At 52.9% G+C, this 23,463-nt stretch overlaps 1 protein-coding gene across 1 annotated transcript in view; it reads right to left on the reverse strand.

Annotated features, from left to right (window-relative positions):
• CAPN5 (calpain 5) overlaps positions 1-22,845 on the reverse strand; it is a 63,014-nt gene extending 40,169 nt beyond the window's left edge. Inside the window, exons 1-2 of the mRNA XM_068417621.1 lie at positions 22,784-22,845; positions 4,859-5,035 (exon numbers count right to left, since the gene is read on the reverse strand). Of these exons, the coding sequence (XP_068273722.1) occupies positions 4,859-5,020 (162 nt within the window). The 5' untranslated portion in view covers positions 5,021-5,035; positions 22,784-22,845. The remainder of the gene's footprint in view (positions 1-4,858; positions 5,036-22,783) is intronic.
• Positions 22,846-23,463: the final 618 nt, after the last annotated feature.

Here is a 23,463-nt window from a genome sequence, read left to right on the forward strand (position 1 = left end):
GCTGGAAAAAGAAAAAAAAAAAAAACCAAAAACCAGGGCTGTGAATGAGAGCATCTCCCCCCAGTGCCACAGTAGGGATGAAAATGCCATGGCCCTACTGCCCGAAGACCTCCCGCTTCCCATAACTCTTCCCAAAACACCTAGGTTCTCTGTCTGCCCCAAAACTAGTCTGACTCTCAGACTTTCCCCTCCAAATGACATTGCCTCTGCACCCAGATAAAATCATATCGCCATTTAGCAAGAATCTGCCTTTGTGCTGGTTAATCAGTGACCACCTCCCTTGACAATTCCTGCACAGATAACTCGGCGCTTGCAAGCAAACGCTGGAGAGAGATAAAAATACTGAGAAACAGGGTTGGAGGGCAAAACTCTTCCCCTGGAGATGGAAGGGTGTAGACTTCATCTGAGAGAGTTTCTCTGGTGGTTGCAACCAGCCAGGCTTGAACTCACAGTGCAGAGGTGCAGCTCAGGTTCAACCACCACCGCACGTCACCTTGAGCCACCCAGTCACTGTGACAACAGCCTGCTTGGAAACCCTCGTGCTTTGTCACAGCTTCTCTTGTTACACCACCTTTGGTGCAGCTTGGCACTGAGTTGCCACCATGTCCCCTCCAAGCATCTTTGGGATCTCCTGTCTCAACCACTCTGCATCTTAGGGAAGACCATGAGGTGCTTCTGCAAGGCCTTGTGACACACTGCTGTGGACAGGGAAACACTCAGCACACAGCAGCTCGGTCTGCCTCCCAGGAGAGGGAGGAAAAAACCTTCTGCAGGCTCAACCTTGCTCCCTGGGAAGAGCTGAAGGACCAGAGCATGCAGTTGACATGGTTCAACATCACAGCTGTGCACGGCGTAAGCCTCCCACCAGGCTTCATTTGCTTCCCACAGAAGCACAGCGATGCCCAAATTTGTCCTGGCTAGTGACCAGTCTCAGCAGCAGGTCATCACTTGGTGGACTGAACCTGAATCACAGGGCTCTCCTTGCTGCAGAGAGAAAGGAAGCCCTTGCCAAGGCCCAGGGGTACTAACGACCCTAATTTCACCCTGTACCAATCCCATGGCAACACTGGAAGTGGCCTGTACCCAAGAAGAGAGTTTGGGACAGTGATGATTAGAAGAGATGAACTGTTTGCCACAGATGAGCCTCTCTCATCCTGGGCCATCACTGTTTTATTCCCAGGGGATCAACAGACACAGCCAGGTGCCCCAGTTAATCCCCTTATTTCTGCCTCCCAGCCTGCGTCTCATCCACCCCCTTCCATTCTTCTCGGTACTACCCTTCCCCATTTACCCAGCTCCCAGAAGCCCAGACCAGCTCACCAATGCACAGACTAAAACTCCTGCTCCTGTGCTGCACTGCCAGTGTTCCTGTCTCAAAGGGGGAGGACAAAACCCAGAGCCTGAGGATCAGGCTAAGACTTTCTCTACGGGTGGTGCTACTGGCCAGAGATGTCCCTCACCTTCACGTGGTAGCAGGCAGAGTGCAAGGGAGAAGGAGTTTCAGGCAAAGAACTAGGATTTTACAAGGGCAAGTAGTGACAGGACGAGGGGGAATGGTTTTAAACTGAAAGAGGGGAGATTGAGATGAGATATTAGGAAGAAATTCTTCCCTGTGAGGGTGGTGAGACACTGGCCCAAGCTGCCCAGAGAAGCTGTGGCTGCCCCCTCTCTGGCAGTGTTCAAGGCCAGGTTGGATGGGGCTTGGAGCAACCTGGTCTGGTGGAAGGTGTCCCTGCCTGTGGCAGGGGGTTGGAACTAGAAGATCTTTAAGGTCCCTTCCAACCCAAACCATTCTATGATTCTATGATTTGGGCTTAGCCCAAAGCGCTCAGTTTAATTTCTAATGCAATAGCCAAGTGTCGCTGCCAGAAAGAGACGTTGATGCTGCCCTTAGCCAGCTCCAAAATCTGCTGTGGCTCAGCAATGAGCATCCAGTCTCATTTTTAAGTGGATGTACTAAAACAAAGATCTTTGGGACCCCCCTCCCAGCTCAGGCTGATGCTATGGCTTCCCTCCCCCCGATACACCCGAGTTACCAGCCGTGCTGCATCACTGCGACGTCAGGCAAACAGCCACCCAAGCCAAAGCCCGATTAGAGGGCTCAAACAGCTGCTCACTCTGCAAAGATCTGGCAACCAGAGCAGGGCTCAAGGCCAGGGGAAAGCAGGGAGGAAGGGAGGGAGGGAGGGAGGGAGGACACCCCGCTGGAAAGAATAAGGCTGAGCCCATTCCAGGAAAGGCCGCAACGCCAGATGCAGGAAGAAGTTGAAGCAAAACAGCCTGACCTGGGAAGGGCTATTCATGAGCTGTTCCAGCAAAGCCCTTCAGCCTCCCCTTTTCCGCTCTGCCCAGAAAAACCTCAAGCAAGAGGGAAAGCACTGCAGAAATTGCTTCTTTTTTTTTTTTTCTTTTTCCCCCAAAGCAACCTCAGGCTGTGGGAGCACATGGAGGAGCAGAATGGATGAGGGCAGGTCCTGGTCGGGAAGGAAGGGATGCGCACACGAGGGGTGGGTTGTTTAGGTCTGTACTAGCGCCGTGTAAATGTGTGGGAATGAGACCCTGCCTTTGGCAAAGCTCATTCCCACTACCCCATTGAGTTCACTGCAGTTACTCTTGCCATGCAAGTGCCTTGCCTGAAAAAGTTAGCTCCTACGTATCACTTCTCTGCCTAGATCACAAGCGACAGCCTTTCTGAGAAAGCAAACAGTTGTTTTTAATAGCTGATGCCATCTATTTCCACTCTCCACCCACTCTGCTCTCACAGCAAAGCCTGAGGCATGATGAGCTCTGGCGTGTTATCATGCAGTTACAGCTGAAACTCTCCAAAACAAACCACGGCCACGGCCCTGAGATAACAGAGGTGTGTACACACCATCCCCTCTCCCTGCAGACAGTGTCCCCGGGACTGGCAGACTCCATTTTTGGGTCAGGAACTCCCCAAAACAGCACTTGCCAAAAGCTGGGAGTATCACTCTGTTTTTTTCTAAACAAGAATCAAATGTGAGCTGGGTACAGGCTGCCCAGGGAGGGTGGGGAGTCTCCTTCTCTGGAGATATTCAAAACCTGCCTGGACGCAACTCTGTGCAACGTGCTCTGGGTGACCCTGCTTTGGCAGAGGGTTGGACTAGATGATCTCCAGAGGTCCCTTCCAACCCGTAACCATTCTGTGATTCTGTGATTCTGTGAGCGAGTCCAGAGGAGGGCGACCAAGCTGGTGAAGGGTCTGTAGGGTATGACCTATGAGGAACGGCTGAGGGAGCTGGGGTTGTTTAGCCTGGAGAAGAGGAGGCTCAGAGGTGACCTTATTGCAGTCTACAATGACCTGAAGGGAGGTTGTAGTGGAGTGGGAGTCGGCCTCTTCTCCCAGGCAACTAGCGATAGGACAAGAGGACACAGCCTCAAGCTTCGCCAGGGGAGGTTCAGGTTGGACATTAGGAAGCATTTCTAATGTCTAATGCAAAACAGCACGGGGGCGGCAAATACATCCTTACCCTTTCGTCCCAAAGAAAGTTGGTTAGAAAGTCTTGGGCATCACCTATATGTGGGACACGCAAGGGGTTTTCATGTTCTCCTCCACAATGAACCCAAACCATGGTGAGCCCTGTCTTCAGAAGGCAGCTGTGCACAGAGCATCTTTCCACTCCAGCAGACAAAGGGAATAAGCTAAAACGCGTGCAGAGCCTTGCACAAACCCCACACCCAGACAGAGACGGCATAGAAAAGCCCAAGGCAGGGCAGAGAGAAGCCAGACCTCCTCCCACGAGGAGCCCAGTGGGATGCTGGGGGGGCTTATCCCCTCGTGCCACACATAAAGGGTCACTTCAGCTCCATCCCTCCCATCACACAAAGCCTTTTTGTTCTCCCCCCCCCCGACTGCCCTCACACAGACAGACACAGCACTGTCTCGCGAAAGGCCAGCTGATCTTCTGGGCTGCCGGCGGGGGCGAGGAGGACAACGGCAGCTCAGGCGACCCTGCGACGCTGAAATGCCACCAAGCTGCGTGTGAAACAGCACGGGTTGGGCAGCGAGGGCTGCTCCTCCCTCAGGGAAGGAAGGAGACCCAGGTGTTGAGATGCTGCGATACTGCCTCTCCCCAATCGCACTTATCGTCGCTCCCTGGGACGCCTTGTATTTCATGGCAGTCAGAGAAGCGGCCTCATGGTCAACCCCAAAGCAGATGGCCGTACCAGGGCATACAAATTCCCCAAGACGTAGTGCCCTCAGGCCCAGATGTGCATCTTTTGGGCAGGGACTGAGGACAGCAGAAGGGGGACAGGCAGCACTGGGGACAGGCAACGTTACCCCCAGCCTCCCACAACGTGTCTCCATGCCAGACACAGCAGTGTGGAGGACACGCAGAGTTCTTTTTGCAGAGGACATGCAGAAGACACCGGTTTTGCACATAAGAGGAAGGATGGATTAGACCACCTACCTCCCAAAGACCCAAAACACACTTCACCTACCCAAAGCTTATCTTCTTTTCCCTTTCTAAATGGACCACCAAGAGCATTCAGAGATAACCCTTTGCTGTGCTGGACCCACCAGGCTTAACGAGTAGCCAAGACCAACCTGGCTGAAAACCATCTCTTTGTTTTATGCATGGGGAAACTGAGTCACAGAGAAGCCTCCTTTGCTCCTGGGTCTCACTGGGGGCAGAACAGCCCGGACCTGGGTGCAGCAGGTCTCCCTGGCATCCCAGAGGCTCATGATGCCAAGCCTGGGCAAATAAACCCTGCTGGGGAGAGGAGATGTCAGCTGGGGCTTGGCACTCTTGGTGAAGGATGTGCTGGGTATTTTCAGGGATGCCTGAGAGCGGAGATGGTGGAAAGTGGTGTCAAGGGGCAAGGGTGCACTTACTTTTGGCCGCTTCCACTGGATGCCCTGGATCCTTGACTTGTAGAAGAGTGAGTCGTCGTTGGCGGGGAAAAGCGGGTCCTCAAAGAGCTGCTTCCGCCTCTGACACTCCTTCTTCAGGGAGGCGTAGCGCTGGTTCTCGTATGGCTTCACAGAGGAAAACATCCTTCCCCACCGGCCCTGGGAGGACAGGCAGAGTGGGAATGAGACGGGGCAGGGTCTGGCCAAGGACACCTGATTCTCCCCCACAGCACCTGGGTGGCAGGACCAAGACATTGTGGCTGGAGACAACCACCCAGCCTCTCTCTCTGCCTTCCCCCAGATCTGGCTGTCCTACGTCGCTAGACCCCGCATTTATAGTCCCATGAAGCACCTCTGGCTAACTCTAGGAGATATCAGTGTGCTCCATCACCAATTTAAACAGATAGATAGGGAAAATCTTGCATCCAAAGGAGGAGAGATGGATGACTCCTCAAAGCTCAAGAGTACCTTGCAGATCCCCTGGACATGGGACTTCCACTGCTCCCAGAGCTGGCCGAACACCACCAAAACAGGCACAGTAGGAGACGATAACTGGTGTCCTGCCTTTTAGTGAATTCGTAACTCATTTGGGAAAAACACAGCCCTTGGAGGCAGAGGAGGAGAAGACATCCCCTGCAGCTGGCTCTACACAGGTTTTATGGCAGCTGAGCCCTACCCAGAGCACCCTCACCATGCAGCACTGAATCACGGACACACATCTCATAATTTCAGCAGAGACTCCAGTTTCTCAGTAGACTTTATCAGATCTGTTTTTAATTAAAAAAAAAGGCCTCTTGGCAGAGCGCCACATGTTTCTGCATTAATTATTCTGTCTTGACAAGCGTCTAGCTTCCAGGGCAAAGACGTGAATTTAGCAATACAGAAGACAGCAGGAAACTGTTGCCTAAATGCCCCCCAGAGAGAGCGTAGCACCTCTCCATCACCCCTGCCATTTGGTCACTGCGTACCAACCACTTTGGTCAGGTCCTCATCCCTCCACCCCGCAGGTCGAGTCATCTTGGTCCCACAGCAGGTACGAGGGAAGCGAGTGCTCTGTGTTGTTCCCCTTTACTAAATCACAGAGCTTCTTCCAAAGCTCCTTCCCTACAGTTTCTCTGTATTTATTTATAACAACCATGTACAATTCTTCTCTCCCCAAAACGGGATGTCCTTTTCAGACCATTGACCATTAGTGACCCTAATCTGGAAACATCTAGAATCATAGAATAGAATTATTTTGGTTGGAAAGGACCTTTAAGATCATCGAGTCCAACCATTAACCTAACACTACCAAGTCCACCACTAAACCATATCCCTAACCAATACCTAACCTCTCTACTCTGATTTCCTAAAGAAATGGGGTTTTGTGTGCCACAGAATCCCAGCTGCAGTCTCCAACACCACCCATGGTAAAATGAAGGGTATCCCATACCCTTCACAGACACATCCAACAAGCTGGCCTAAACCATCACTCCCAGTGAGATATATAGAAACTATACTCTTATTGTGAACATCCACAGATGCTTAAAATTGCCAAGGAAATGGCCATAAAGGCTAATTGGAAGCAGCTGATCTGTAAACATCCCACATCCCAGGGATTATATGATCATTTACAGTTGGGCATCAATTTAGGAGCAGTGTCACATCCCTCGTTAATGAATCGCTAGGATTAGCTGAGGGAGAGTAGGTGTTTGAGAGCTAAACCAATGCTCGTGATGACCAGAGCAATCCTCCAAGAGCATCACTCACCCAGCCAGCCTCCCCTGGTCTGGGAGAGATGAAAACACTTCACTTCTGCAAAGCAGAAGAGCGAAGTGTAGGTTTTAACTGATGGTATTTATCAGCCTGATTAGCAGCACAAGTGCTCATCACTCAAAGCTTAAGTGAATCCAAAATAACCCCCTTGTTGGCTGCTCTACAGGTCTCTGCTGCTGAGGATCAGTTACTAAAGCAGCTTGTGGGGTGCTTTGTGTCAGCCACCCACCTCTCTCCAAATCACCCAGCATGTCCCAGCCCCACGCCCTGAGATGCAGCGACTGCATATAACTGTGCAAACGGGCAATTAGGCCTTTAATTAAACGTGATCTGAACTGCATGAGAGGCACCACCCTGGGTGGACTGCACAGGATGGACTGGCACAACAGGTAGATGCATCTCCCATAAGGAGACCATTGGCACTGGATGGCCAACAACCCACCTACCCCAGTGTCTCTCTACTCCCATGTCCCTGATGTGGAGGAAGAACATATAGTCAGCATTCAGCAATGATCCTCCAGGAATGTGGATTTGGGATTTTCTAGTTTGTAACTATAAAAACATCCCTGTTCATCGCAGGGGGGGTTGGAGTAAATGACCTTTAAAGGTCCCTTCCAACCCAAACCATTCTATGATTTTACAACATCTTGGCTTGCAGGCCAAAGACAGGGAGAGCAGCTCTGCCTTCGGTGTGCTGTATGACCTGCTAGGACTCTGTCTGCGTGGGGCCAGTTAAAAAGGTATTAATTCGCACAGGGGCCTCTGGAGGCAGCTCAGCAGTGCATTGAGGTGCTGTGGTATAATGGGCTTATAGTGATGCTCACGAGATTGTCCCCTTGGCATCAGGGCCGGTTCCCAGATGCTATGAAGAGGCCCAAGTGCATCACCTGCCCTCCAAAAAGCCTTAAAAATAAACGGCCCGATATCAAAACCTGAATAATACACCAAATTTATCATAGAATCATAGAATGGTTTGGGTTGGAAGGGACCTTAAAGACCATCTAGTTCCAACCCCCTGCCACGGGCAGGGACACCTTTCCACTAGACCAGGTTGCTCCAAGTCCCATCCAACCTGGCCTTGAACACTGCCACGGAGGGGGCAGCCACAGCTTCTCTGGGCAACCTGGGCCAGTGTCTCACCACCCTCACAGGCAAGAATTTCTTCCTAATATCTCATCTAAATCTCCTCTCTTTCAGTTTAAAACCATTCCCCCTCGTCCTGTCACTACTTGCCCTTGTAAAAAGTCCCTCTCCAGCTTTCCTGTAGCCCCTTCAGGTACTGGAAGGTGCTAGAAGGTCTCCCTGGAGCCTTCTCTTCTCCAGGCTGAACAGCCCGGACTCTCTCAGCCTGTCTCCATAGCAGAGGTGCTCCAGCTCTCTGAGCATCTTCGTTTACTCCTTGTAGAAAAGCAGACAGCCTCACTGAGCAGTCAGGGAATGCACCCAGCAGTGAAAACATGCAGCCACCCTGCTAAGAGGGCCGGAGACCGAGCTAGCTTCCAGGTCTCCAGCAGAGGAAGGGGGTGAAGGACAGGGGAGATATCCCTAGGGAGGTTGTGGGGACATCTCGGCAGTGAATGAGCTCCCGTCGAGTGACGGTCAGGCAGGACTTCAACAGTGACAGCATTCACTGCTGCAGAGAGACACAGGCAGAGCAGCAGTGCTGTGAAAGGATGGTTGGCAGCTGCCTTCTGCACAAATACAAGGGGCTGAGAGAGCAGGGTGCTGCTGTTAACTGAGATGCAAGATGAATTGCTTGGACTGTCCAGTTGTCGAGTTCTGGGCCCCGCACTTCAAGAAAGATGTTGAGGTGTTGGAGCGAGTCCAGAGGAGGGCGACCAAGCTGGGGAAGGGTCTGGAGGGTCTGACCTATGAGGAACAGCTGAGGGAGCAGGGATTGTTTAGCCTGGAGAAGAGGAGGCTCAGAGGTGACCTTAGTGCAGTCTACAACTACCTGAAGGGAGGCTGTAGCGGAGTGGGAGTCGGCCTCTTCTCCCAGGCAACTAGCGATAGGACAAGAGGACACAGCCTCAAGCTTCGCCAGGGGAGGTTCAGGTTGGACATTAGGAAGAATTTCTTCTCAGCAAGGGTCATTAGACATTGGAAGGGGCTGCCCAGGGAGGTGGTGGAGTCACCACCTCTGAAGGTGTTTAAGAAAAGACTGGACATGGTACTTAGTGCCATGGTCTAGTTGCCATGGTGGTGTCAGGGCAACAGTTGGACTCGATGATCCCAGAGGTCTCTTCCAACCTGATTGATTCTGTGATCCTGTGACTGGTGCACGAACTGGGCTGACAGATGGGAAAGGACATTTCCATGGGAGGTTGTGCAGACAGAACCAGCAAGGTTTAGGAAGAGAGCCTGGAGAGGTGGGGAGGGAGGTCTGGTGCCTTTCTAAAAGCCATGCTCGAGTTAAGGCAGGAGTTACGGGTTTGACGCAGGAGATGCTAGATGCCGCCCCACAGCCTGTCCTGTGGCTGAGGGCTGGCACTTGGCCGCTCATTCATAAAATTACTGCTCCTCCCCGGCAGCTCTGCAGTGACAGCTTGGAGCTGCATTTTCCAATCACTCTTACAATGCCAAATTCCACGAGATGCCCTGGGCAATGTCCACCCCTATGAGAACATGACTGTGGTCCTCTCGGCCAAGGAGCTCCAGACTTTTTGCCTCACAAGTTTGCCTGGGGGAAAAGGGCCAACTCCTTGCCCTGCTATCCCACCCCATGGTGACTGTCACCTCTATAGCCATCCATCCTCGCTGCGGGGCTGCTCTCGCATGAGAGGGTGGAGATGGATTTGAGTTGCAAAGGAAATGCCAAGCAGAATGAGAAAGGATGCTGTCCAGGATCATTTTTTTAAAAAAAAAACCTTGTAAAATAATTAGAAGGAAGGGGTGGGGGGAATGTTCTTCGGGCAGTGTTAAAATTCATTAGTCCCTCTAATTTGCAGCATTTCATGCTCACCAGGCTGAACTTCAGATCTGCCACATTAAAATGCTCAAGAGCTGTCTAATTACTCTCTGCCTTCTTGCACCAAGCACAGGACGCTCCAGGAGCACAAGAACTGGGCGTTTTCATGCCTGGTCCGAAATTACAACCCTGCATGTGCACGTGTTTGCGTGTGAGCAGGGAGGGGAATCTACACTCACAACTCATAGCAGAGCTGAATTTTTGGAAACAGTGGTCTGAGCCCAACCTCAGCCCAGCCACAGAGGAGTTAAACAGGAAACTATTTTGCTGGAGGACTGAGCCAGACTTATGACTCAGGGGTGTTGTGGACTCCCCCTTTCCATCTCCAGCATCGTCCAGGCGTTCCAGCTCCTGCCAGCTGGTAACGATCACGGCTCCGAGCGCTGCAGTGGGGAGAAGGATTGAAACTGCTTGCGTTGGCCAGTAGCAAACACTCGCTGAAAGTCTCTTCCTTCCTCCCCCACAAACTGCTTCCTCTCCTTCCCTGCCAGCTCAGAGGCTCCTGTACCACGGCTAGCTGGCACGGGCTCACCATGCTTGTGTTATCGCAAGGCTGTACCCCAGCCAGGAGCAAAGGGCTCCTTGCTTGCAGATCCTATAGTTGTCTGCCTCTAGGTCACACAAAACACCTTGTCCTTCAGGGATGGGATCTGCTGGCCCGTGTTCTCCAGCTCTGCTCTAAATGAATAGGAGGTATCTTTGATATCACATTGCAGAGGCATAGGATCGGCCAAGGAGAAGACAACGTAGGCACCAGGCATGTGGTTGCTCAAGCCCCAGCCAGGTGCAGTCTTACGGGGCCAACCTACAACACTGAAGCCCAATAGCAGGGTGTTCAGAGCAGCCAGCTTCTTTCTAAAAATTTTATTTAAATCATTTTTTTTCCAGCCTTCTTGGGTGACAGACATGGGACAACACTGGGGTTGCCTTCCTGCCTACCAACACAAAAGTCCGGCTTAGCCAAGGAAACGCTGCCAACACAAGAACAGCTTTATACATCCTTTCTCCATGACCCAGGGAAGATGCAGTTGAACCATGAATCAGTCTCTACACAAAACACAAGATAACTGCTCCACACCTCTTAGCCAACATCTCTATGAACAAAAAAGCCTCAAGTCATGGGCTACAAAGTGACGGTCCCATTGAAAGTCCACCAGGAGCAGCAGCATGTGGTCCACAGGCAGGTCTGAGCTGCATTCCCAAAGCCCTTTCCTGCTCCCAGCTGTGCATCTACCATAGCTCTGCTGTGGACTCGAAGTGGCATGGCCCAGAGCCAGCAGGATCACGTAGCACCCTGCATTAGCAACGTCCCCAAGGACTGGAAGGTGAAGCCACACTGATGAAAATGAGAAAACAAGACATCATTTCCTTTCAAACTGACTGCGGTTAACCAGGGGAGCTAATTCCTATAGGAAGTCATAGGTAGTTCATCTCCAGATGTTTCTGAGCAGAGCTGGATGTCTTTCCAGAGTAGCTGCTTTAGCCAAAATGCAAATTACTGAGCACCTGCAGCAGTTACTTGCTGAAACAAAACTGCTGAAGAAGAGAAGACTGAATGTTCCTTTCTGGCCTTTATTTCTCCCACTTTACCTGGTAGTTTCTCTATTCACAGAATCATAGAATGTTAGGGGTTGGAAGGGACCTCTGGAGATCATCGAGTCCAACCCCCCACCAAAGCAGGACCAATCTAGGGCAGGTCACACAGGAACGCATCCAGATGGGTCTTGAAAGTCTCCAGAGAAGGAGACTCCACAACCTCTCTGGGGAGCCTGTTCCAGTGCTCTGTAACCCTTACAGGAAAGAAGTTCTTCCTCATGTCGAGGTTGAACTTCCTGTGCTCTAGCTTGCATCCATCACCCCTTGTCCTATCGCAGGGCACAAGTGAAAAGAGGTTGCCCCTTTCCTCTTGATACCCAGCCCTCATCTATTTATACACATTAATCAGATCCCCTCTCAGTCTTCTCTTCTCCACACTGAAAAGCCCCAGGTCTCTCAACCTTTCCTTATCAGGCAGGTGTTCCAGTCCCTTAAACATCCTCAGAGCCCTCCGTTGGACTCTCTCCAGTAGATCTCTGTCCCTCTTCAATTGGCGAGCCCAGAACTGAACGCAATACTCCAGGTGAGGTCTCATCAGGGTAGAGTAGAGGGGGAGGAGGACCTTCTTCTCATCTAAGAGCTAAAAACTCCACTAGGCTAAAGGTGAAACAACCATTTTTGTTCTCATTTATATTTATATTAAGCTCTGATTTTTGTCAGTGATTTGCTGCAGCTCAGCTGGGGTCTGAATCCGGACACCTGAACACAGCACCTTTCAGTGAGAGGGTTCATCCTGTGTGCATGCACATGGGGACAAGCCATCCCCTCTCAAAATCTCGGTGTTTTGGATTTAGTCTCAGAAAAATCCTGATGGGGATAAGGGCTGTGAGTAAACCCACTGCATTGGTAGGGCTTTTTGCAAGCACATTAAGTATGGCAAATGCTCCCTGGTGATAACTCCTCCTCCTCCTTTATGGAGTGGGAAAAAGCATCACTCTCCATCTGCAGGGATCTTGGTCCCTTCTGCAAAGCATTCTGAGACCTACAGAGGAAGGTGCTGTCTAACAGCTGGCTATTACTGCAAAAAAAGCTCAAGAAAAAAAGCAATCTTTCATTTAAAAGTGCATTTGAGGCACAGCCAGGGAAGGGGCCAGGGTCACTCATCCTAGCAGAAAGCTCGTTCAAGTGACTCCGTATCACCAAAGCAAGCCTGGCTGGCAACATCTGAACAAAATCAACTGAAGATAAGATGTCACATGTGGAGGCTGTTTCCGGCAACGCACAGTGATTTTTATCATGCTTGCTTTATTATTTCCTCTGTTTCCTTAACAGCAACGAGACAGCACAGGGAGAGACACAGCCAGTCAGTGTAACTCTCCTTCTGCTCTCCCCCAAGGCATGGGGCCACGTGAGCACCAGGCAAACACCACGGGCAAGGAAAAAGCAAACCCAAAGCTCAGAGGTTTGCAACCGATGGGAGCATCAGTCGCCACCCCATGCACCGGCACCTCACACCCATGAGCAGACCCCGACAAGCTGAGAAGGGAGTGATGGGTTTGCATGGAGGTGCAGCATTCAGTCTGCTTTCTCCTGGGAAGGCTGGGGTTAACAGGAGGGTCTGGGCATCCTTGGATACGCATCTCCTGCAGGAGCCAGATGGGTGGTTCAGGTTAGACATTAGGAAGAATTTCTTCTCAGCAAGGGTCATTAGCCATTGGAAGGGGCTGCCCAGGGAGGTGGTGGAGTCACCATCTCTGGATGCGTTTAAGAAAAGACTGGACATGGCACTCAGTGCCATGGTCTAGTTGACATGGTGGTGTCAGGGCAATGGTTGGACTCGATGATCCCAGAGGGCTCTTCCAACCTGATTGATTCTGTGATTCTGGGTGTGATGGCCAGGAGCTCCCTTTCGCTTGGATAACTCACACTGGGACGCCTTTGGCCTCGGGAGTTCCTCATTCCTTGCAGCTATGAGTCACCGTTTGCAAACAGAGTTGGTGTTAGAGCTGCAGGAAGAAAGGGCAGCCCTGCACCGTAAACACCCTCATAACCTTGCATCGGCAGCAAGCTCTGCCTGGCAAGAGCGTTGCACACAAAATGCGTTTGTGGCACCAGCCTGACCGGCCCTTCTGCTCAACACAGACAGTAAGGTCAAATGGGACCAGGACACATGTCTGAAGGCATCCTAGCACAGGCAGGAGTAACAAGTTTTAAACTGAAAGAGGGGAGATTTAGATGAGATCTTAGGAAGAAATTCTTTACTGTGAGGGTGGTGAGACACTGGCCCGGGTTGCCCAGAGAAGCTGTGGCTGCCCCTCCCTGTCAGTGTTCAAGGCCAGGCTGGATGGGGCTTGGAGCAACCCGGTCTAGTGGAAGGTGTCCCTGCCCATGGCAGGGGGGTTGGAACTAGATGATCTTTAAGGTCCCTTCCAGCCCAAACCACTCTGTGATTCTATGATTCTACATTAGGCTTGCAGGCCACAGCAGGGTTAAAAACCCTCGTAGATCAGCAGAGGTTGCAGGAGAAGCACTGAAAGGTAAATTAATAGGCTCTGCCAATGCCCAGCCCCTGGAGATAGCCAAGCGCCACTAACCATCCATGCCCCAGCACCCTGGCCATGACCCTGGTTAATAATTGCAAGGAGCAGCACAGAGCACCAGCAACAACGAAACACTCCTGAGCTCACTCAGGAGCCCTGGAGCTTCCCAACAAAACCTTGCTGACAGCAGGAACCTTCTCCAGGGCTCCCCGGGGTTTATATACAGCAGCCCAAACTGGGATGGAGTAGCACAGGGACATGGGGCTGGTATCATCTAGCAAGGTCTATGTTCAAACATGGCATGGCTCACACAAGAGCAAGCTTTCAGGCATCAGAGAAATACAGCCTAGGAAGAGCAGAGTCGTGCATGCAGAATCGAGCCACCTCCATCTGTGGTTGTCTAGCCACATGGGCCTTCCTTATCCCAAGAGGGCTGTCACCCCACACATGCATCGCGTTGAACGCAGACCAGCTGCCCCACGAGGTAACGGGGGCTCTGTGCCCTTCTCACCGTCCATTTTGATCACTTTTTGTATTAAAAATAAAAAAAAAATAAAAAAATAATGCTATCCTTGTAGGAATGGACCGAACGTGTATTTCTATTATTTATTCAGGGCTTCTAATTGACTGTCTGGACCAGCTTCTTTTAAATCTGGTCACACTGACCTCACTGGAAGCCTTGCACCACATCAATACACTCACACTGGTTTTCATGCCAGCTGGGCCAAAAAAATTATGGTCTAAATACAGACGCATACCTCTGTGACGTGGCTAGATGGAAGGACAGAAGAGTCACAGGGCATCGCTTGAGGTAGCCTAGAGAGCCTTTTTCTTGGGCATTATGGGTCACAGAGATGCTTCGTTAAGAGCTTTGGGTAATCGGAAAATTCATTCCGAAAACTCATCATGAGCACAGATAAAATGCAGCACGTCTCCATGCAAACGCTCTGCCTTCAATAGCTTCTGCAGCCTCTGGGATAATTAAAGCAATTGAGCTTCAAAAGATGTGGAGACGCGTGCCCAAGGAGCAGAAGAGATAACAGGGCTGCAGCTACTCCGTAGGAGACTGAACTGAGGCAACTGGATAGAATCATAGAATCATAGAATCATTTTGGTTGGAAAGGACCTTTAACATCATCAAGTCCAACCATTAACGCAGCACTGCCAAGGCCACCACTAACCCATGTCCCTCAGTACCACATCTACACAGCTTTTAAATCCCTCCAGGGATGGGGACTCCACCACTGCCCTGGGCAGCCTGTTCCAGTGCTTGACAACCCTTTCGGTGAAGACATTTTCCCTGATCTCCAGTCTAAACCTTCCCTGGCACAACTTGAGGCCATTTCCTCTTGTCCTACAAGATGGTCCCTCCTGGACTAGCTGTGCTGTTTGTCCCTCCAGCTGACCCAAAGCATCCCTCCTGCAGCTTCAGCCCAGATCACACCATAACACCAACACCACCCAGGGCTACAGGTTTTCTTGCTCTGCTGCAGCCCAGCATGGATGATGCTTGCTCCTGACACCATGTCCAACAGCAGGATCCATCGCCCCTGCTCTCACCCCAGCAAAAATATCTGTCACCACTCCCATGTCTGTCTGGAAACTCTGCCCAAAGCTGGAACGGGCACTGGCTGGTCTGCAGGAGGTGGCTCAGGGCAGGAGGTGGCTCAGGGCAGGAGGTGGCTCAGGGTACGTTATTACCGCATGGTTAATAGCGAGTGGGAGAGCACGGGCTGAGCACAGAGCAGGGCTGGAGGGCAGCAGCTCCTGGACAGGGATTAAGCCCCTGCCTGCCCTCCCAGCAGGTATCCTGCTGGAAGTCCTTGCTCTGTACCTCTTTAGATACCCTCACGCTGCAGCAGCCCTGAGCCGGAGCAGCGAGTCACAGGGTCTGTATGAGACGCACCCCGTGACACGGGGAAGAGTTTCACTTCCCCGAACGGGACAGAAACCTGCTGCAGCCCCGGCCACAGCCCCGCGTTAGACGCAATAAATCCCTGCTCTCCTGCTCCTGCGTGAAGACCTGCCAGGCAGCCGAAGGCAAGACTTGCTGGGCAAGCAGCCAACAGACACCATCCCCTTCCATCGCCCACGCAGCAGCGGGTGGCCTGGCTCTGCAAAAGCAGAGTTTGCAGCTGCAGCTTTTACCAGTGGAAGATTTCCCTTCGCTCGGCAGAGAAATCACCTCCCTTAATCACCCCGGAGCAGTCCTTATAGTACTTACACACGCTCAGGCCACTGGTAGGACCAGCTCTGCAAGGCTCTCGGAGCAGCAAGCGTGCAAGTACTTTGTAGGAAGCTCTTGCTTACCAGGGTGTGGTTTGCAAACAATAAACCAAACCAACCCCAAACCCTGAGCAACAAACAGGCCTGCTTCCTTCTCCATACAGGGACTGGGGGCAATGGTGGAACAGCTCAGGACAGGCTGGGAAGGGATGGAGTCAACCAGAGCCATCTGCATCCTGCACCAAGGAGGCAGGGAACCTCAAACAAGTAGAAATTGAGAAGTTATTGAGAGCAGCCCTGAGGAGAAGGACTTGGGGGTGATGGGTGATGAGAAGCTCACCATGAGCCAGCAACGTGTGCTGGCAGCCTGGAAAGCCAACCGTGTCCTGGGCTGCATCCCCAGCAGCGTGGCCAGCAGGGCGAGGGAGGGGATGCTGCCCCTCTGCTCCGCTCTCCTGATACCCCCCCTGCAGTGCTGTGTCCAGCTCTGGGCCCCCAACAGAAGAAGGACATGGAGCTGTTGGAGCGAGTCCAGAGGAGGCCACGAAGATGATCAGAGGGCTGGAGCACCTCTGCTATGGAGACAGGCTGAGAGAGTTGGGGCTGTTCATCCTGGAGAAGAGAAGGCTCTGGGGAGACCTTCTAGCACCTTCCAGTACCTGAAGGGGCTACAGGAAAGCTGGAGAGGGGCTTTTTACAAGGGCGTGGAGTGACAGGGTGAGGGGGAATGGTTTTAAACTGAAAGAGGGGAGATTGAGATGAGATATTAGGAAGAAATTCTTTCCTGTGAGGTTGATGAGACACTGGCCCAGGTTGCCCAGAGAAGCTGTGGCTGCCCGCTCCCTGTCAGTGTTGAAGGCCAGGTTGGATGGGGCTTTGAGCAACCTGGTCTAGAGGAAGGTGTCCCTGCCCGTGGCAGGGGGTTGGAGCCAACGATCTTTAAGGCCCCTCCCAAACCAAACCATTCTGTGACTCTATAAATGCAACGTTAGCTGGGACAGAGGGTGCTCACTGCCAGGGAGGGATGTATTTTCTCACTCAGGGGATTCACTGTATGATTTATCTGGAGATAGAACAAAAAAAAACAAACCAGCAAAACCAACAAAAGCACCATGGGGGAAAGCATCTTGGTTTAAGGGAAGGCCAGGCAGGAGCAGAGCTGGAGCCTTGCCCTTTTCACCCAGAGATTAGAGACTTGCTGCCTGTCATGTTGTAACTCTGTAGAACACAATATTACGTGATGGGAGAAGCGTAGCTGTGCCGTGGGCTGCCGCAGTCTTGTTTGATTAGTTATGGCCAGATATGGCCAAGGTTTATACAGGATAAACCTTGAAGGAATAAACCAGGGCTGCAGCCTCCCTCATTTGAGGAGAGCATTGAGCTGCAGCCAGCCAAGGAGACAATTTGCCCGATAAGCTTAGGAGGTCCCTGCACGGTGGGGAGAAGCAGCCCTCTCCCACGTATCATTTCAGAGCTCCCCATTAAGGTTTCCAGCCTCGCAGAGGTAAGGTGGTTGGGATGCTTTGTAGTCCTCTCTCCCCTTAACCTATGTTCACGACTGATTGAAACTGCAGGACACGAGAGAGCAGAGATGATGCTCAGATGGACGGTGGGAAGACCAAAACTGGTCATTTTCGCACAAGGACAAACCAAAGGGCAAGGAGTGCTTTTCTGTGCCAGAAGAGTATTTTAAGGTAAAATGCAGTGAAGTGTTCCTGAATTGGGACATACCCCCTAGAGCACATGAAAGCTGCCAACGGGATGCACGAGCAGAGAGGGGGGGTGAGGAGCTCAGCCCAGCCCCCTCTGAAGGGCTGGATCAGGCCCAAAGGAGCCTGTTCTCCAACCTGCACGCTGCAAACCCCACCAGCTCCCAGCACGGCTTTGCAGGGGTATCATCTGTCACGTCTCCAGCACAGGAGCATCCCCAGAGCATGAAGATCTGCAGTATTGGCTGAAAACTAACACACAGTGCAGAAAGGCAAGAGCTGTTGAAACCTCCCTGGTCCCAGAGCGCGGAGCAGAAAGGATTTTTTCCCAGACGGGGTGAAAAACTCGATGGCAACTGTTCCTATTTCCACCATGACCTCAAGAAGTTATCCCTATATTAAGGCACCAGAATGGAGGTCTCTCCTACAGCATAAGCCAATTTAGCAGGAATAACCCATGGATAAAGAGGCTCCACAGTGCTAAGAGCAGGGGAAGGGTTAATGTCACAGCCAGACAGATGCTTGACTGGTGAAAAAAGCAGCCCCCGTGAAGCCAATGGGTCTGTGTCCATTTTCTGCAGTGCCCAGAGCCTGGGCTTTTCTCCCCGGGTAATCAACTGGAAGTGAGCAGAGCCAGAGTAACTGGATTAATTGCTGCACCTCATTCCCCATCTGCAATGCTGCCTGCAGGGCCAGGAGATGGAGGAACACCACCTAGCCCAAAGCAGGTCAACGCAAGCCCGTCATTGAGCCTTCGTGCTCCACAAGCAGCTCAGAAGAGCAGACGGAGGCTCAGGCATGAAGATGCCAGCAAATAAACGGTACCCGAGTGTGCCCCATGACACCACGGCATGAACAAAGGATAAGGGATGCCTCTCTACGGGCTGAAACCTTCCTGCAAGTATGGAAGAGGTTTCACCTCCGGACATCTGCAGAGAAAGGAGCTGACACATCTAGACATCAGTGAGGAGGAGGAGGGAGTGTGCCTGAGCCCTCAAGGCACAGCTGCATCCTTCTCATTTGCTTGAATCCTGTGTTCAGTTTTGGGCCCCTCATTACAAGAAAGACCTTGAGGTGCTGGAGCGAGTCCAGAGAAGGGCAACGAAGCTGGTGAAGGGTCTGGAGCACAAGTGTGATGAGGAGTGGCTGAGGGACCTGGCGGTGTTTAGTCTGGAGAAAAGGAGGCTGAGGGGAGACCTTCTTGCTCTCTACAACTGCCTGAAAGGAGGGTGTAGCGAGGTGGGGGTCAGTATCTTCTCCCAGGTATCAAGCGATAGGACGAGAGGAAATGGCCTCAAGTTGTGCCAGGGGAGGTTTAGATTGGAGATCAGGGAAAATGTCTTCACCGAAAGGGTTGTCAGGCACCGGAACAGGCTGCCCAGGGCAGTGGTGGAATCACCATCCCTGGAGGGATTTGAAAGATGTGTAGATGTGGTGCTGAGGGACATGGGTTAGTGGTGGGCTTGGCAGTGCTGGGTTAACAGTTGGACTTGATGATCTTAAAGGTCCTTTCCAACCAAAACGATTCTATGATTCTATCTTAACTTGCTGCTGCCCTGCTTGGAGTAAATGTTAGGAGAGGAGTCTTGGCTCCTCTGGACCGGCCAAAATTAGCCGGTAATGAATGCACAAGCGTGAGCAGATTGAGAGGATGCACCTTAATATCATCATATGTCAGCACAAACGCTGTCTAAATCTCCTCTTGGGATCAGATCCAAAGCTGCCTTAAAGCATCGATGCTTCGTTATTAATCTGTGCAGCGACCAGCGAAGGCAGAGCTGGATTTTATTTTTTTTTTTTCTGAGGCATAATCAAAGAGAAAAATTAGCTCGGTGATATCGCTGGGCTTCATCTGCTTCATGCCTGGTCTGGTGGAGAGACCTGCTCGGCCAACACAGCCCTTCCCAAAGGAGATACCAGGGCAGAGAGTGCTGGCCTTCTACCTCCACAAGCCCTAAATCCTCTTCATATCCCAGTCAAGCACCTTAGAAGAGAGGTGATGTGCCCTAATTAACACTCCCCTACCCTCCTCGGATGGGATGCAGTTGCAGAGCCTCTAGATAAGCCTCCCAAGCTGAACTGAATGAATTCACACCCATTTGTCCCCGCACCAACTCTGTCCTCCAGTTTCAATAGCTCTTCTGCCTCCCTGGTGTTCACCCCTTGGATGTATTTATAGGCAGCAAGCACATCCCCTCTCCGCCTTTGTTCTGCTGGGCTTTTATAGCCTCCCCTATAATAGCTCTCCATCCCTCTGATCAGCCTCCCAGCCCTGTTTTCCTGCACCTGCTCCAGGCTGAGTTAATCCCTCTCCAGCACCAGATCTCAGAGCCCAGTCCTTCCTCGTTAACTCTTCCATACCCTTGTCCCACCAACACCCTTTGCCTGCCTGGTTCCCCTCGGCCTTTCCGCAACCCTCCCAGACCCACCCCTGACCAAACCAGCCCCGAACCCCCAGTCTTGTCCATCCCAACACGATTCAACCTCCAAACATAGCACAAAGCCCAGCCATACAGCACCCCTGACATACGTCCTAGGGGACATCCCCACACCCTGCAACTCATCCTCGAGGTGAGCCGGTTCCCTCTGGCCGAGCATCTCATCCACCCCGTACAGATGGTGCCTCTCGGCTTGGTTTTGCAGGCGAATCTTGGCATGAAAGATGAGAATGAGCTCAGATGTTCCCTTAAAGGCTTTAAACAGATTTAAGCTCTCCTGTGTGGGGTTAATGTGTCCGGCGGTGCCCTTTGCCACCTCCCCTAGCCCCCAGCAGAAGTCTTCTCCACGGACATACTCCCACATGCACTAAGCATGTAGAAGCCCCATCAAGTCCAGATAAAGGAGACCTGTGGTACCTTCTTTCCCTCAAAATGATATCAAAGCTACAGGTCAGTCCAACATAGCCCCCTTTGGTAACAGTCCTGGGTTTCCACCTCTCTCCACCCTGGGGGACCTTGAGGATGCCCATGGTAGTTCTCCACGGGCATCCATCACCGGCTGAAAGAGCTCCCTTGAACAGACAATGCAGAGGGGGGAGACAGCAGCTGAGCAGGGGTTTTGCTGGGCTCGTGGCCATGTCGGGGCCTCACCTAAGTCTTTTCTAGCCAGAACTGGCAAGGATGAGGGGCTGGTGGCAGAGAGCAGGGTTGGACTACCACAAACCTCCCAAGTGCCTTGGTCATGTCACTTTGCCCCTTTTTTATGTGTCACCGCACTGCAGACAGGATTATTGCTTCTGCGTGTCACACGGGGTGTCCCTAGGACATGACAAAGGGGCTTGATCCCCACTCTGAGAAGGGCCTGCTGCAGCAAGCCCCGCTGCCTCCCTCAGAACCTGCTTTTCCTTTCCCTGGTGCCTTGATCCTCAACTCTGCTGCCAATGAGAAAGTTTTTCCCAACAAATTCTGGCACACGGCTCCTGGCAAGCACCAGGCACTGAGCAAGTCAGCTCCCACGCACGCAGCAGCGTTTGTACACATGCACTCGGTGCAAGGGGGGGGATTAAGACCTCACATCCAGCTCCCAAGGGTGGAGGGTCTCTCAAAGAGTGTCCATGAGTCCCTCTGGGGTTTTACAACCCTGCTGCCTGGCTCATGGGCTGGAGCTGAGCCCCAGCCAACTCACGTTAAAGAATTGCTTAAATAAGTAGGGTGCAGATGATGTTCCCAGGAAGGGCAGAGGGGAAATGGATCGCACCAGGACAGATGTGCCTGCAGCAAGATGTTGCACCGAGTAGGAGCTACACCCTGGATCAGACCCCAGCTCCTCCATCCATGCCTGGCTCTGCTGCTTTTCCCCCTCCCTGGTTCCTGCAGCCCCAAGGATGCTCCCAACAGCTGCTACCTGCTCTCACCTGCATCCATAAGCTTTCCCCTCCTCAATTCACTCCTACCCCAAGCAGCATGGCCAGCCAGGCTCTCAGCATCCACCTTGGGCTACCCACCACCCATGTGCAGAGCGTGGGGTGGGAGATGCAGCTGCAGGGATCCTGTGTTGCCCTTGCCCCAGTATAACACCAAGTCTGAGACTGGGAGGGGGATCTGAGCCCCCTAAGATGAGAGAGTGGATAGAGATGAAAGGTGCCCCAGGGAAAGTCTGCAGCATGGTCCTTGCTGGATGCAGCAAGAAAAGCAGCTGAGGATGTAACAGCATCCTCCGCTACCCGCCGTGCCCACTGCCCTGCTCCCATCTCCACTCGCCACGTCTGCCCGCGCTCCTCACCAAGCTCAGAGCTAACGCAGCATCGAGGCAGAAATGTAACTGTAATTGGTAATAAATAATTAGCAATAAATCCAAGCATCACACATGGGTGGATCTGCAGGGCCAGGCGAGCAGCCTGGGCTCACCTGGCAGCTACCAGAGTGGGAGGCGAGGGACAGAGGACCAGAGCCACTTCCAGTGGGACACGCTCCACTAGAAAGCACCAGGCTGGTTTCTCAGGTCCAAAATAACATTCTCAGCGCAGGAAGAAAGAGAGAAAGGGATGGTGCCTCCCACCCCCGGGATACGGGAAATCCAGATTCACATCTCTGCCTGGAAACCCCAAAAGACACCAGTCTCCTGCTCCCCAGCAGCAGCCTGGCCTGCCCGCGGGGCAGCAGCTCTCTCTCGCCTTAACTTTCCTTGAGACTTTCTAAAAGCCCTTGAGTTTGTCCCAAAAAAAACCCAGAACAAAGCACAATACCGAAACCTCAAGGATTTTTTTCCCGGGCGCAGAAATCCTGCTCTCCCAGCGCCGAGGCCTCGCTGCTCAAAGTTTCTGTCCAGCTTGGCTCCGCCAGCAGAAACAACCCGGACTGGGACCAGCTGCTGGGTTTTAACCATCCAGGGTGCGACTTGCAGATGCCCCAGCCCTGAGCACCCCCACTTCCAGCATCCCCAAAAACTAGACCTCACGCAGCAACGTGCCCCACGCAAGGCAGCGCAGGGGAGGAGGCAAGTGCCTGTTTTTGGCTTTTTTGACCCCAAAATTATCTTACACACACACACACACACCCCGCGATGCAGCTGCCCCCCATCCCCAAAGCCACACGTGCCCCGAGCATCCCCCCGAGGGGGCGGCTGGACCCCGGGGCTGGGCGCGGAGCTGCCTCCCCACGGAGGGACCAGCAGCGGGGAGGGGGGTGCAGGGACAAGCCTCCCCCCTGCTCCCCGGGGCTGGGGGTCTCCTTACCTGCCCGGTGCCGTTCCCCACTGCCGGTGGCCGGTGCCGCCGCTTTGCCCGCAGCGCTTCGCCTCCCCCCGCCCCCGCCAAGCACCGCCCCGACGGGGCGGGCAGCGGCCGCCGGCGCCGCGCCTGCGTGGGACCGGGAGCGGGGCTGGGCACCGGCACTGGGAGCGGGGAGCAGCACTGGGACCGGGAACTGGCACTGGGACCGGGAACTGGCACTGGGGACCGGCACCGGGAGTGGGAACCGGCTGCGGGAATGGGAACTCCCCACCCAGCTCGGAACTGGGATCGTCACTGGGAACTGGGACTGGTACCGCCCGGCAGTGGGAAATGGGAATGGTACTGGCCCGGGACCGGGAACCAGTTTGGTGAACTGGGAACAACAATGGAAACTGGGATTTGCCCAGTTGGGATCGGCGTTGCCCAAGTACCAAGATAAGTGCAAAGTCCTGCACGTGGGTCGGGGTAATCCCAAGCACAAATACAGGCTGGGCGGAGAATGGATCGAGAGCAGCCCTGAGGAGGACTTGGGGGTGATGGGTGACGAGAAGCTCACCATGAGCCGGCAACGTGCGCTTGCAGCCCAGAAAGCCAACCGTGTCCTGGGCTGCATCCCCAGCAGCGTGGCCAGCAGGGCGAGGGAGGGGATTCTGCTCCTCTGCTCCGCTCTCGGGAGACCCCCC

Source organism: Nyctibius grandis, chromosome 2 (genome assembly GCF_013368605.1).
Source record: "Nyctibius grandis isolate bNycGra1 chromosome 2, bNycGra1.pri, whole genome shotgun sequence".
NCBI classification, from domain to species: Eukaryota; Metazoa; Chordata; class Aves; order Nyctibiiformes; family Nyctibiidae; genus Nyctibius; species Nyctibius grandis.